Raw genomic sequence first — 16,138 nt, 5'->3', positions numbered from 1 at the left:
CAGAATTCTATTAGTAAGTTACAAGTATCTGAGTAATGCTTCGTATAATTGTGAGAGTTCTCTCTCTCTCTCTCTCTCTCTCTCTCTCTCTCGCTGTCTCTCTCTCTCTCGCTGTCTCTCTCTCGCCCGCTCTTTCTCTCTCTCTCTCTCTCTCTCTCTCTCTCTCTCTCTCTCTCTCTCTCTCTCTCTCACTCTCTCACTCTCTCTCTCTCTCTCTCTCTTTCTGTTTTTTTAGTTCATTCATTCACACAAACATACACTCAAATACACACTAGTGTATACATACATATACAAATATACACACTGCGAATGTATTCTATTGCATGCTACAAAGAGCATAAAAAGGATGCATTGCAAGCTGAATTCCTAAAAGCCTAGAAAACAATGCATCCAATCTGGGTTCAAACCCCCTAACTGAAACACATCTGTTTCAATCAGAGAGTTTAAGTTTAAGTAAGCTCCTCTGCCCAATACTATTACATGTACAGGGAAATATTTTTTCCTTGGCTCTGTCGCTCAAAGTAGCAACATCAAGTTGAAGAAGGTGAAAAATGAGGACTGAAACTCAAAATGCACTCCAAGCCGGTATGTTATTTGCATCTGATGGGAACAGCATAAGTCTATGAGTACAGTCCGCATTCACCGAAAACAATGGGACCACTTGATTTTCTTCAGTTTAAATGAGCTTTCGATATAGAGAGGTTGCTCAAATAGAAGGGGAAAAAATCAGGGGACTTATTTTTCTTAACACTGTTTTCAGATACACCATGTTTGGTTTAAGCATAGTTCACTGTAGTTAAAAATATAATGCAGTCAAGGTCAAGACACATACGACATATTCTCCAGAGACTCTCACAAAACAAAAGAGAGGATATTTGTCACAAAGCAATGCCATCAACACAGCCTAAGATGATTTTAAAATGACAAGAGGTCAGCACAGACATATTCACCACAAAGTCGAAAACTTTAAAAGAGTTTTCACACAACTTTCAAAATATTTTTTTCTCAACCTTTGCCCATTGTTGTTGGTTATCAATCTGGCGACAGCTGGGCTCTCGCCCTTCTGTCTAATGCCTTGTAGTGGTCTTCAGATGAATACAAGTTGTCTTGAGATACCATAAACACAACCATAAGGAAAAAAACAGAGATGGTAGCAGTTTCAGATTTTTTTAAAATGAAGTAACGATCCACACCGGGACACAGAAACATTTACTTGTTGGTAGCCAACACCTGAGTACGATCCACAGTACACGATTTTGTCACTAACACCTCATAGTCACAAGTGTGAACGTGGTTGATTCCTGACTTTATTTGAGTTTATTTGAGTAGCTAGGCCAGTCTCACAAAAAGCCTCATCACCTAGCCAAGTCCAACCAAAACCAAATCCCCAGTTACAGCTGAGTCTTCCACTCACTCACAAATCTCCCACCACTGTTCAGTTAGTTAAGTAAGGAAAAAGCCCCTCTCACTCCTTGGGTAGCTATGTTCTCTTTTAACAAAAATATCCCAACACCAAAACACAACAAAGAGCTCAAAGAGCATAGATATGATGCATTGAAGTGGAGTCTGAAGTCATATCATTACCACAACCCTGCCCATCATTAAAAGAAAATTGAAAAGGCACAGTCCACGAAAGGACTTCAAAGTCAAATGACATCAAGACAGTCAAATGCAAACTTTCGGCTTCCCCAACACAATTAGCAGCAAACACTATTTCTGCTTTTCATTTTCCCATGGTAAAACAAGCAACAGGTCATTTTATACTGTTTCCAAATGATGCATTAATAGAAGCACTCAACCCAACTGTCCAACTCACAGTACCAAAAAAAATAGAAGCAAATTCCTTTGGCAATCTACTTTTAATCTTCTTCCATTTATTTCAAGACTTTCCAGTTTCCTCTTCATCTCAGAAGTGAAATTGAAAATATAATGTTGGCCTACTTACTATTCCTACTTTATCAAAAATCAATAGTGCTTCATCAGTGAAGCAAAAATAGCAACAGACATTTATATACACGGCAATGAACTGATCTGAAGAAGACTTATTTTCTCGGACAGAATCATTTAAAACTTCACGAGTAGACATCATACACAAGCACACTTTTATGTACAAAATGCCCTGAAACGATAAAACAAGAATACAGTAAGACAATATAGTTCTGAAATGGCTCTTTTGACATGGTAGTTAATATTATGATTTTGGTTTGTGCACCTTAAACAAGTCTACAAAAACAAAACTAGAACTTTTCAAAGCTGAAACGAATATCTCCAGGGTTCAAATCTTAGATTATAATGGAAGTCTCAACTTCATTATAAATTATATATCTGAGTCCAATTCAACAATAAAATATAAAAAAGGCTATAAGTCCCTTAAATCACTGAGTGACTGACTTATTCAGAAAGCTTGAACTTATCACCCTTCTTTACACACAAGATTTCTTTTGACAAGCCAATAAACTCATTGTCTGTCCCAGGAATGTTGTCTCAGACCCGCCAAAACAATCACGGAGTAAAGGACTACTTTAGCACAAGCGTCCCCATGCTATCCATTTCTTGGACCTCCTTACTTTGTTCATAAAGTTTCATGCTCACAAATTCCTGAGAAAATTTGATTTGGTTGACAACATTACACAATATGCAACATTATTGATAAATACGCTAAATCACAATGAAGATCAAAGCAGACACTGGAGACTGGCATCCCTGCACTCTGTTTACTGCAACTGCCATAGCCAGTAATACCACTGATCATCAAGACACAAATGAAAAAAATTATCTCTACATTTCTTTCCTTTACAGAAATGTTGACATAGATCTTCAGAATGAAATACACTCAAATGTGTCCAAGTCAGAAACACAAGCAAGCCAGAACAAAAATCCGTCTTAGAAATTTTCTGTCTTGGACAATGACATTTAAGGGGAGAGGGCCAAGAAGGCCAGCAATATGTAGTAGGAATCATTTTGGTCAGCAAGCCCTGGACAAAGCTTCATACCTCCCAAGCCCTATCTAAGCTGCTCCAATAGTGGCATTTTTTTCTATCATTTGCCGCACTTATCCATTTAATAAGCACATCCAACCAAGACTACCTCTCCCTTGCATCTAACAACAATTCGTAGAACTTTTTTCTCGGCTGACATACATTAGCGGCAGGCAGTGGTCAAATTTCACAATGCCGACTTCACAGGAAAGATTATGTGCTGGTGGACCATTTGATCACTTTGCAGGCAAGCAGTGGTAAGATTTCACACCCACTCCACACATGGTTGGGTAAGTTCCCCCAAAACAGCACCCCTTCCTTCCTCCTTCACTTGGCGGCCTGTCATAAAGATTAGAACTAGTAGAACCAAACTCGGGAGTTTTGTTTCAAATAACAGTTTAGCGAGTAAAGCATTTTCCATCTTCAATTGGTCAAAACCCACCAAAAGTAAGGAATTTCTGTCCATTTTCGGGTGTGAAGGTTTCCATCTTTGTCATAGACAGATGTATTTTTGTGGAATTTAACAATGGGAGTGCAAGGAGATTCCGTCATGACAGGTTTCTGATATGGCAGGTTCAACTGTGCAATGAAAAACAAATCTATAAAGAGAAAAATTTGTTTAAAAAAAAAGATTTTAAGTCTCAGATCTAAAAATTCAGTTTTCTCCTGTCTGGCAACATTGCTAAATCGTTAAGAATGGCAGTGGGTAGCACATATGCCTCTTAAGCTGCTAAATTCTATTCCCCGTTCCCCTTCAAGACCACAGAAACATTCCTATGCTATCTTCCCACTCATCTCAAACTTACAGGGGGAAAAAAACATTACCAGCTGCAGAAAACTTTGACAATTTAAGCATACAAAGCCAATGAAAGGTTCTAAACAAACATTCAGAGCCAGAATGAGTTCCACCAGAAACTGTACAGTTGAAAAGCCTGACTGGTACTACACAAGGAAAACTAAAATGAAGTAATTACTTGAAGAAATGGTCATAATTCTCTGCACACCCTGTTTCCTCATCATGTCCATCTCACATTCACGTCCTAAAACCAAGCTATGGTCAAGATGGGCATTTTCTAATGTGGAAGTTCACTCTGTATTCTGCAGCAGTTCTTTGCACACTAATGATGAAAGGCTCAAAAGGATGAAATATAAAAGCAACAAGTCTCCGGTTATTGGTGGAAATTTGTCTTTCAGAAGCACCGGTGTTGACTTTAAATCTCAGCATTCCTGAATCACGGGTGAAAAACCTGAGGAATAAATAAAAAACAAAAAATTATCAAAAAGTAAACATAAAGAATTAACATCAAATAGTCGAAATAATGCAGAAAAAGTAGGCATAAATATTTAGCAGACACTGATGACACAAGACAGCTGCACTGGTACTAACAATGTTGAAATTTAAGGTCTCAATTTAACATGTTTTAGTAATTTACCAGGCAAAACCAAAGCTTAATGTCCATGTATAATATATAACAGCACGTTTAAGAGAGTCATGAAAACTCACTAAAGAAAGAAAAAAGATAATGAGGTTTGTGTCTTTGCCTCACTACCCTTACTCCTTTGATATTTTAGAACAGGTTGCACCACTGTCTGCGAGACTATGTTGGACATCATCCAAAGTTGGAAGTTCAGGTTTGCTTGCAAATAGACCCCAGGATCCCACTATCAATATGATACCATAATGGCCAAGCACAGCTTTCAAAGACTGTGCAAACAGTGTAACCAGCTGGACTCCCTCATTTTCATTTACGAGGAAGAGGGCAGACTTTTTAAAATCACAACCACATACTTCCTCAAACGCACACAGCACCCCTTTTGGGTACATTATCTAGTCTTTCTGTACTCCAATGAAAGAATCTATCTCTACAAAATAAACCACCTAACGAATGTTACTAATACTTCGAATATCTAAACTGCATGTTCACAAGACAACTCAATTCAGAGCTAAATTCGTGACAGACATTGCACAAACAAAAAAATAACGATTATAATATAATTGCATTTATATAACACATATATCCATACTCAACAACAAGCTCTAAGCGCTTAAAATTACCCTTGAACACTCACGAACATTCTCAGCTTCCAGGAAGCATACAGTGCAAGCAGCCAATTAAACAATTATAAACTTCCAAGACCTGTCGCGGGTACTCTCATGACCTAAAGGTAAAGGTGTTCGACTCTCATTCAAAGGTCCCGGGTTCAAATCCGGGTAGCGACGTAAAAATGTTCTTCTCTAAAATTGTCTCCTTTCACGTCCTTTCCTTCTCTCTAGCAATGTTCTGTCGTTTGCTTTCATCTCCACTTCCAGTCCTCACCCCCTCACCTCCTTAGCCCCCTCCTCTGGGCCCCTGATTTTTTCTGCAGCCTTTCCACTGCTTCTCCTTGACCCCTTTTTGATGTTCTGGTAGGAAAGATCTACACCTAGCCTTCTCGGACAAGGGCGCAAAATCTAAGAGGTCCCGTGTGCAAGTTGCGCATGTTACAGATCCCTTGGTGGTCTAAAATCTATAACAGTAGGCTTCGGCCTCCACCCAGGCAAAATTCAAAATTTCCCACAAACCGAAAATGTTTAACCCTTAAAAAAACCCTGAATTCTTTTTTTTCATACCGTAGATCGAGCCTCTGGTAGCTTTAGTGGTGATCCCCTGCCAATTCCACTATCGTCAAAATCATCATCAATGTTATGCGGAACATTGCAATCGTCTTCAACGGTCATATTTATCGATATATCTGACTGGGAGATCATTATTGGGGTCTGGTTAGGATAAAAAATGTCAAAAATTTGGCAGCCTGAAGGGCCTGGCAGCGAAAAGTGACTAATTTTTCTTAAAAACTCGCAAAATGTCCAAACTTTCGGTGTAGAACTGCTCTCGTGACATTATCGGTACTTTCTGCTCGCGACAGAGTCATCTGGAGTTACATCCCCTGTTTCTAGCACTGGGAATTAAACGATAAAGTCGACCAGCGGTTACCAGTGGTATAGGAAAATACGGCGTCAGCGGTTACCAGCGGTATAGGGTTTTAAGGGTTAATGTGTCCCACGCACTCATATGATATTATGCAGTTGCAAGCACTGTAAAACACTTACCAAAAAAAAACACCTTTCGCTATCTATAGTCAGGGCACCCATTCCCACCTGGGCGTCAAAGTGAAGAGAGGACAATTTGTGTAAAGTGCCTTTCCCAAGGACACAACTTTAGGCCCTTGCCAGGATTCGAACCCAGGACCTAATGGTTGTGAGCTTGACAGTTTAACCACTAGACCAACAATGTCGTCTTGTATCGTATTTAACGTTCCGATTACACACCTTATCGGATGGTCCCCGCAGGTCTTTGGTCTCTCAAGCTGTGACACCCACTTGTCATCGTAGCTGAAAAGGGCGTGGTCCAGGTACGGGGAACAGCTGTACGACTGCGCACTGATCGGCAACTGAGTCAACATTCGAGAGATGGCCTCTCTCTGACCGCCATTCTTAGCGACGATCAGAGTCCACTTGAACATTTGCTGGATGCGGCGAGCATGAATAGAGGAGGACGGAGAAGACGGGAATTGAGGCTGCAGATGAAGCCATGAATTGCGGAAATGGTCCTGGAAGCTCTCCATCAGTTTCAGAAGTTCAGGTGACGTGTGTTCATAGACGCCCAAGATCTAAAGGGAAGGAAAAGAAATAGGATGAGTATGAATAATGGATCTACTCTAAAATCGCTGTGGCATTCAAACTACAAATGGGATAGGATACAAGAACAAAAAAGGTAATCATACAAATAATACATTTAAACAAACTCAAATATGTCCAGAATGTAAGAGCAAATTCTCTAAAATAAGAAAACAAAAAGACCAAGGTTTGAAAGTGAGCACAAAATCCAAGCGCTTGAAAGTTGGAGGATTTTTTTTAAGCAACCACCATTTTAATAATACTACACTGATGCTAATTTCCAATCTTAACCACTGTCCTGTAGAGAGTGTTGTTGACTTTTCTGTGCAGGATCTTTTTGAAAGACACTATCCACTTCAAGCGTAAGTCATACTTCTTTATGTATCAGACAAATAAAAAAAGGTCACTCTTTTAAACCACTTCACTGCTGCACGGCGTGCGGTGTATGTCCATAAATCGGGCCCTCCTATGCGCTGTAGACGTACAGTGTACGCCCGGCAATATTGCTGTTTTGTTTCATTTCCTACTCAGCCGGTAATTGCAATTTAGTATCGAGAGTGGGCTCCTCTGAAAGCTCTTTTCTTCCCGAGTTAGAGAAGCTTTAGTTTGCCCTAGTTAGACCAACACTGACGAAAATAGCGTGAAATATAGCATCACTGAACAGTCACTCTCTCTTCACAATTCTAGCATCTCACTCTAGCTCCCAGCTATGGCTGATCACTTGCGATGTATGCTCTCAACGTATCAAGCTATCAAAGAAATTTTTGTTGATGATGATAGCGGTTCATTCATTTCCCTTTAAAATTATATAGACATTGTTAGGCATTTGATGCATTACCACAGAGTAAATAGCAATTTAAAAGTATCACCCGTTTGAGTGCTACTCCTGGAAACAAGGTCAGCATAGGGCGGGGAATATAAGTCAGCAGTGAAGGGGTTAACAAAACATTTTCATCTATTCCTTACCTCTGTGGTATTCATGTTGTAAACAACAAACAGCGATGGCATATTTGTAGGGTCACCATTGCGATATGTAACAACTTCCTCGCTTGCATACTTGATCAGAAGATGCTCCTCATCAAGAAGTTGCAGTTTTCCCATACGTAAATTCAGCAAATCGTCCATAGCCCAGTAGAAAGAACGGATCCCCTGATCAATGTGACCATTTTTTGCAGCTTTAAACAGGTACACCAGCAATCGATGCTTGAGAGAGTTGATGGACTGTGTAAGGAAATAAATTAACACACAAAAGATCAGAAAAGTGTAAAACCATAATTATATTCCATCTCGAAACTACAATAACATTTTTTTTTTTATTTTCTTCCTGAAAAGAAGTGACAAAGTTGCTCCCTCTACCTCAAAGCATTATTGCTTGATTTATCAGTGTACTTTTCAAAAAATCGTACAGCTTGGAACAACACATTCATTCGTAAATTCATCAAAAGAAAATAAAAGACTGAATACTTATATTGTACAGGTGTAACAAAGCTTTTAGGCCTCACATATTCAATAAAGCCACTTGGTAGAAACATATAACAAATTTACAACATTCTCTCAACATTGTAGACAGTCCCAGGTCAAGAACATTAAAGCATAGTACATGTTTGTATTTTCTATTCATGCAAGCCATTTTAATCTAAAGCCAAGGGGCAAAACTCACAAAAGTAAGGGAAAAGACCAGGCATAAAAGCACTTGCAATGACATTTCATGCAGAGCAAAGTGGATTTTTTTCAAGGACTCTAAACTTCGCACTTGTCCAATGCCAACATAATATCATCACTACACATACAGGTTAAACAGTCACTATCTATTATAGTATTGCAATGTCACTAAAGATACTTTTGCCTTACTACAGAGTCTGACCCAATTGAGTCTTCTATCAGAAACTGATTGCAAAAAACTAGAGCAAGATACTAAAATCTGAAAACAAAAGGGAAAAAGAGACAACAACAGCTCACTTTATCAGTGTACGGCCTGTTAAGAGTTCTTGCTTGATGGTGCGATGTTTGACGATAAAAAATTTCATCATCATCATAGCAGAATCTTCCAATGGTTCGAATCTCAATGAAGGTGCCATGTGGTGAGATCTGGAACACATGGATCACCTGCTGCTGTACAGACAGCATCGCCAGTATGTTCCCATAGAGGTAAATTCCCTGATTGTGCGATAGGTAGATTTTGTCTAGTCGAAACCTTCTGCGATCACATACAATTCCTGTACAGACAAAAAGAGCAGAAAAATAGCAAGGTACATCAAAGAACTCTTGATAAAAATGAAAAATCTAATAATGACAAGAAGCATGTAAATATAATTTTCTAATTCTTTTTAAAAATCTGTTCTATAGCTGATTAATTAAGTCAATATATGATCTTGTGAAGTGAACCTACCAAAGCCGAAATCTATCTCGAGTGGAACACAGTAAAAACATTCTCATGGTTTGTTTTTTGTGATAAAACCCAATATATACAGAAAACCCAGTACAGGACAAAAGCTCAATTCACATGAATAGGAAAAAGTTACTCCAGAAAGATTTGAATCTCTGTCCCTGATCACCTATCCCATCCATGACTACTAGTGAATCTGATGAGAGACATGTTCTCATCATCATCCAGTGCCAGATCTGCGACATGTTCTATTCAACTTAAAAAGCCCTTGAATAACTACCCACTCCGTCAACATCTACCCTGCTTTCATACCTCCGAACAATATCATCACCAAACAAAAACCTCAGAAGAAAGCAGAATTTTCTCAAGCATTTTATGACTCTATTATGGGCTAGTTTGACAGTACCATGAAAATTTTTAATGTTTTAAGTAAGATACATTCCCCTGCATATCAAAGCACATGAGTAAGTTCTAGATTCATATCCAATTGAAATGGTTAAAGACGGCCTCTCATTGTCGAGGAGAAAATTGGTTGTCTTAGACCGGTGGACGTCTTACTCAGTGTCATTATAATGTAAAAAAATGCAAGGGGGGACATGGGAAGTGGCTCTTTGTACCGATGATTGTCTTATAGGCCATTAGAGCAGGTTCAACTGTATTACATTTACACAGAATTCTTAAGCGGACCTTACACCGGTTAACAGACCACATTTGATAAATAAGAGTACCATTTTAGAAAATCACAAATTGCATCATCAGACAGAGCCTGATCTCACCTGTTTTGAGGGCAACAATGCTGAGCGTGTAGTCCTCTGGAACCAGTCTGTAGTTTGGAGTAATGCACTCATTATTCCTGTACACATCATAGAATCTGCTACTTGACTCGTCAGGTAACAAATGACTGGAGCCCACAATGACATAACAACTATCGTCTGTGAATAGACTGCACTCTCTGTTCAGAATTTCTTCCCCAGCTGTGACCCGCACAACATGTCTCTTCTGAAGGAACTGAGAGAAAATTTTGCTCCGAACTTGAGTGGACGGTTCTTCTGCATCATCAGAGCCTGGAATAACATCTCCTTTGATGTTTTTGATTAAGTCACCACCGGCCTCAGATCCTTTGAAGTCATAGATCTCAATGGAAGTCTGATCATAGGAGACAGCAATGAAGAACCTATCAAATGAAAAGACGTACAAAACTGCAAATACATCACAAAAATATAATCAGAATTTCAAGGAAATGTAACTTACTTCATGTACACAAAAGAAAATTCATTCCCTGAAAGGCAAAGAGATAAAAGTATGGTACATGATGCATATGAATGACACTTCAACACAAGAACAGAAAAGCAAGTATAGGTCTTGATGCACTCTCAACGAAAAAAAGTCCCCGATATTCCCTCCAATCATAACACTTGAATTCTTAAACGAAAAATACTTTTCAAGTCTAATTTCAGTTTGCCATTTGTTTTCCCATTTTGTCTTCTTTTTTTGAGGGGGGGAAAGAGTTCTACAGCGCTTGCAACTGCATCATAAGGTCATATAAGCACGCGTGACACATTAAACATTTTCCATTTGTAGGAAATTTTTAATTTTGTCCGGGTCGCGGCCTAAGCCTACTCTTATCGATTTTGGACTACCAATGGATCTTTAATGTGCGCAACTTGCACGCAGGACCTTTGAGATTTTTCGCCCTTATCGAAGAAGGCTAGGTGTTAGATCTTATCTACCATGAGACCAGGGACGTGGCTGAAAGACAGCAGTAAGAAGGAGCCAAGGAGTAGCAGTAAGAAGGAGCCAAGGAGTAGCAGTAGAAAGGCTGCGGAAAGAGTGCGGAGCCCAGAGGAGGGAGCAAATTATGAGGTGAAGGGGTGGGGGCAGAAATTGGAAATGAAAGCAGACAACAGAACATTGTGTTAGAGAGCAGGAAAGGATGTGAAAGGGGAACATTTTCTGTTGCTTTCCGGAAAAAGCAAACTACAAAACAACCCAATACTATCACGTCGTGGCTTTGAACTGGGATGCGCAAAAGTCTGGGCACTTTCCGGATTCAAACCCGGAACGTAATGAATAAAAGGCAAACACCTAAACCTCTATACCATAGAACCCCCATTTTGTCTCTATGGTTACTATACAAGAATACTGCCAAAAGAAAGACAGACACTCACCTTCAATAAAGGCTGGTGGTCATGCAATTAGTGGGGAGTTTTACATGTTTGAAGATTATAACATCTCCCAAGGACAAATTGTAATTATCTACGTTCCTCTTTTAGATATAAAGTATTCCAATAAAACTAGAAACCAGCTTGAAGCCTACTAAAAAGTGAAAGTAGAGAAGTGCAAACTTGCTTCCTTCACACTTTACAGCATAAATTTATATCATACAGTTCCTGCCAGTGTGACTCAGGGTGTTTTGGTCCATTCACATAAAAGATTCAACACGACAAAAGTATTGAACTGTAACAAAAAGCAAACTACAAAACAACCCAATACTATCACGTCGTGGCTTTGAACTGGGATGCGCAAAAGTCTGGGCACTCCTGGATCTCATAAAAAAAACAAAAACATAACATTAAATGCTGCACCAGATCATTAAATCACCAACCTGCCATCAGGGGAAAACTTTCTGAGGTAACAAGGAGGCTTTTCCACATTCAGAACACTAAAGTTGGGCACAATATGAGTGTAAAACTTCCGAGCTTGGCTAAAACAAGTGCCTGGAGGACAGGAATACACCTCTCGGTTGAACAGTCGGTGCACAATATTCTGCGATTCAAGCTTGCGCCAGGAGATGGGATCCTCCAGCTCGCATTGGAACTCCATCTAGGACCCTTTACTTGTCGAGTCTCCAAACATAATGAGCCAGCCAGCTACAATGCCTAAAACAGAAACAGAGATTGTTAAAGCAAAGTCCTGAATCAGAGACAATTAAATAATATACAGCCAATTTAAATGCATACAAAAGTCTTCTGTGTACAGAGTACAGTACTTTCATAGAATAAATCCACAGAGTGAGAGTGAGGGAGGGAAAAAAGAGTGAAAGAGGGAAAAGAGAGTGAAAGTGGGAGACAGAGAGAGAGAGAGAGAGAGAGAGAGAGAGAGAGAGAGAGAGAGAGAGAGAAAGAGAGAGAGAGAGAGAAAGAGAGAGGGGGGGAGGGTACATAGTGGTAGAATTTCAATGGTGGCAGGTTGTGGAGAGGAGGGAAAGCAACAGTATCTATAGATCAGATTTATAAAGTGTAGACCTAAACTGACCTGATGAGAGTGAATACAAAAATTCCTTGTGTACACTAGAGGCATTCCAAACAGTTGAATTAGTAACCAAGTACTGTTACTAAACCTGTTAAACATGGCACATCTCTGTGATTGGCCCAAATATTGATGACGTATTTCCGCCATTTATTTTTGTTGTCTTCTGGGGATTCCCCCAAGACTCTTGGGTTTCCCTTGCCAGTTGACTAGATCTTGCCATGTTGGTTCTTTGTATTATTTGTGTTATCTGTTATAAACAATCTCAGCAATTCTTGTTCCATAAATTTACCTTCTCCTCAAAGTTGTAGGCCTACACACACATGTCACACACACACACACACACACACACACATACACACACACACACACACACACACACACACACACAAGCGTGTGCGCACACATGCACACACGCATGCATACACACACAAAAGCATGCCCACACACACAAGCGCGCGCACACACACACAAGCACACACAGCCCAAGCAGTTGGCAACGAAACCTCGTGTCGTAGCATAACCCATCGCGCGTTAAGAGGGGCCCGTCACGCCCTGGTGTGATCTAGTCAACTGGCAAAGGAAGCCACAGAAATACATCACCTATATTTGGGCCAATCACAGGGGTGTGCAAGGTAGGTGCTCGCTGTAGCTTCATGTTTCTGTTAATGTTAGATCTACTGTGTACACAAGCGGATAGTTACAGAACGTTAGGAGTACGCCATTGGCTGATATTTATAATAACAGCCATCTTTATTGACCTATTCTTTAACAAAGGCCTATACATAATAATATAATGAGCATTATCATATACATAACACTTTGCTAAATAAAAAAATAAAAACTTCCTTTTTTTTAGATCTAAATTAGATCTATTCCACATTTTTTTTCTCGCAGTGACAATTTCTCCGAACGCTCTGGAAAATAAAGTTGAACTCTATTCCTCCGAACGGTTTCTGATCTTGAGATTTTTTTATAATTTGCGAGATTTAGGCGTCATCCTTTCATTCTGCCATTCTGAGAGGACTGGGAGGAAGCATTTTTTTAAATCGAATTCAATTTTTAGAGCTAGAGATTTTTAAATGTCTGAATATTCAGATACTTCAGTTGTGGTTGGGGGCAACATTCCCAGACTATACTTCATTTGAAAATACCTTCAAAAGGTACTGCGAAAACAAGACTGCTTGACCTTGGCAGTAACCTGTTTTGCATTTAGTCAACTAGCAAAAACGAAAATCCTTCTAGTAAAAATCCCTACATGCCCTACACCCCCCCCCCCCCCCCATTCACACCTAACACACACACCTTACACACACTCACACAAACGCACACACACACACACACACACACACACGGGCCACTCCATTCGCTTATTATCAAATCAACAAATCTCGAGAGCGGAAACCATTCGGAGAAATAAAGTTCAAGTTTATTTTCCCGAACGTGTGGAGAAGTAGAGCCAGCCTTTTTTTTTTATTTTTTAGACCAGACAGTGACACAATAGGTCTATATATAGGAACTTCTTTTGTCTTTAGTCAGAATGAAGAACACAAGGCTATTTTATGACACGTAAACCAGAGGGCTGTTAGTGTTACTATAAATATCAGCCATTGGCGTACTCCTAACGTTCTCTATCCTAGTACAGGTACTAGATTCGGCGATTTTGTAGTTTCGTTTGTTAAAGTCAAGAGTAGAGGGGGGTTGCAGGGGGGGGGGCCCTGACTTAATAAAAATGGAAGAGTACGGCTAGACAGCTGGGCTCGCCTTACTAAATTCTTAATATGATGGCTAGACTGACCATAAGAAAAGGCCTACTGAATTGTAAATAGACTATAAATCTTTAATTTACAGTACCTAAAGTATTGTATTTGAGACGAAACCAGATATGCCTTAATGACAGTGCATGCATTTTAAAACTCCTATTTTCTAATGTTAATAGGGCCTTTAGAAGATAAGTCTTGTACGGCTAGACTGGGAGGCTAAAACAAACAAAAAAATTCAAATACTTGGGCAGCATTTTCACAGAAAATGGAAAATTAGATCGAGAAATAGAGACTAGATGCCAGAGAGCCAACGCAGTGACCCGCAGTCAGCTATCAACTCGGCCCTCTCCTGAAACATCCCAATATCCCCATGAGCACCAAGGCGAAGCTCATCAACCCCATTTTCCTTCCAACACTCACATCAGTGCCAGACATGGTCCCTAACAAAAGCCCCAGAGAGGAAACTGCTCACTTGCGAGATGAAATGCTTAAGAAGAGAGGTCAACAAAACAAGAAGAGACAAAATTAAAAATGAAGTCATAAGGGACACCGTAGGAGCAACACCAGTCCTACTACACATTGAAAAACAAAAGGTCAAGTGGTTCAGACACCTCACGCGGAAGCCCTCAAACCATCCAGCTCGGGGAGCATACAACATTAAATATTCTGGATGGTGAGCCAGAGGAAGACCAAGGCGATGATGGAGTGAGTCTGTGGCAGACACCCTCAGAGCTCACGGGATGTCCCTCCTACAAGCCACTCGCCTTGCTGCAGACACGCTTGTGTCTCCCCGCGACACCCCCCGGTACAAGCAGAAGAAAAAAGTAAAAGAAAAGTAAGTAAAGACTGTCAGGTTAGCCGTACTTTATGGCAGAATTGTAAATGAAATTTTTAGTTGGCAAAGCTTTAAGTATTTGTATTTCAGACAAAACCAGAGTGAGGTAAGATTGACGAATACCGGACCAGCAGACTGACTTTGCCTAGGTCTAGGTCTCAACCTTAGGAATTTATGATTTTCCCTAGATCTAGATCTAGATCTAGTATCTCTCAATGGAGAATCTCGGACGGTAGATCTATTCATTAAAAATTTGTCGTGGGGGAGACCCCCCTGAAACCCCCACCACCCTCTTCCAGCCCAATCACCCGCCCCACCTACGCCACATTCTCGCGCAATAATGTTACGAGTGGTCCGGATCTTCCCCAAAGCCAAAACCATAAGTCAAAAGGTGCCTTACTGACTTGCACTATTTAAACCTGAATAACTTCTAGATCTAGATATATAGATCTAATGAGACCTGGGTACTCAACAGGTTCAAGTCGATAGCATGGCTTTACTTATAAATAATCTATATGGGTAAGTAGGGCTTGGGACATAGCCATAGGGGTATTTATAAGTGTGTGTAAGCTTTGAAGTAGCGGAAGGTTAGCATTGTATATATATACTCATCTAATCTAGAAGACTAGACTAGAATCTAATTTAAATCTAGATTCTAGATCTAGACAGACTAGATTTAGGTCTAGAATCTAAATGAGAGCAATCTTACCCCAGTATCTTAATCTTTCAGATAAATAAGCAATAGCAATAGCAATGTGAATTGAAACTTTTCGTCTCTGAATTCAGTTTCACAATGTTAGATCTTGAATTTTGTTTCGTTTCGTGATTTTGGTTTTTTTGTGAATGCGAAAGGTGTATACGTTCACTGATATGGTAAACATGCCTAAAAAAGTTCACCACTTCCCCCCCCCCCCTGAATCAATCTCTCTCTCTCTCTCTCTCTCTCTCTCTCTCTCTCTCTCTCTCTCTCTCTCTCTCTCTCTCTCTCTCTCTCTCTCTCTCTAAGACATGATGTATATAACACATGGATGCCTTAAGAGTTTCAATTTATGTTGTACGTTTTTTTTTGCATTTTGAGTCTAAGCAACTCGCTTTAGAAAATGTATCTTTTCGGCTTATTCTTGCTGCAGCAAGCTATAGGGCCTATTAGATCTATAAACTTTCGGAGCAAACCAAAGTACAAGTATATTATTATTATATTAATAAACTCTTTGAAGCAAACCTACTCAGATGCGCATAGAGCCTGCTGCTGAGAGGGGATATGCGCTA

The 16,138-nt window shown here is 39.9% G+C and overlaps 1 protein-coding gene across 1 annotated transcript; it reads right to left on the bottom strand.

Moving 5' to 3' along the window:
• Window positions 1-226: 226 nt before the first annotated feature.
• Window positions 227-15,687, bottom strand: LOC101848414 (DET1 homolog). The gene is made up of 7 exons (XM_005091833.3): window positions 15,579-15,687; window positions 11,628-11,901; window positions 9,799-10,196; window positions 8,596-8,852; window positions 7,603-7,857; window positions 6,289-6,629; window positions 227-4,225 (listed from the first exon to the last, which is right to left on the bottom strand). Exons 2-7 carry the CDS (start codon window positions 11,843-11,845, stop codon window positions 4,036-4,038), a joined length of 1,659 nt encoding a protein of 552 aa, XP_005091890.1. The 5' UTR covers window positions 11,846-11,901; window positions 15,579-15,687; the 3' UTR covers window positions 227-4,035.
• Window positions 15,688-16,138: the final 451 nt, after the last annotated feature.

This window comes from Aplysia californica, unplaced genomic scaffold (genome assembly GCF_000002075.1).
Source record: "Aplysia californica isolate F4 #8 unplaced genomic scaffold, AplCal3.0 scaffold00036, whole genome shotgun sequence".
NCBI classification, from domain to species: Eukaryota; Metazoa; Mollusca; class Gastropoda; order Aplysiida; family Aplysiidae; genus Aplysia; species Aplysia californica.
The sequence above is the reverse complement of the archived record's forward strand: the minus strand, read 5'-3'. Positions and strand labels throughout refer to the sequence as shown.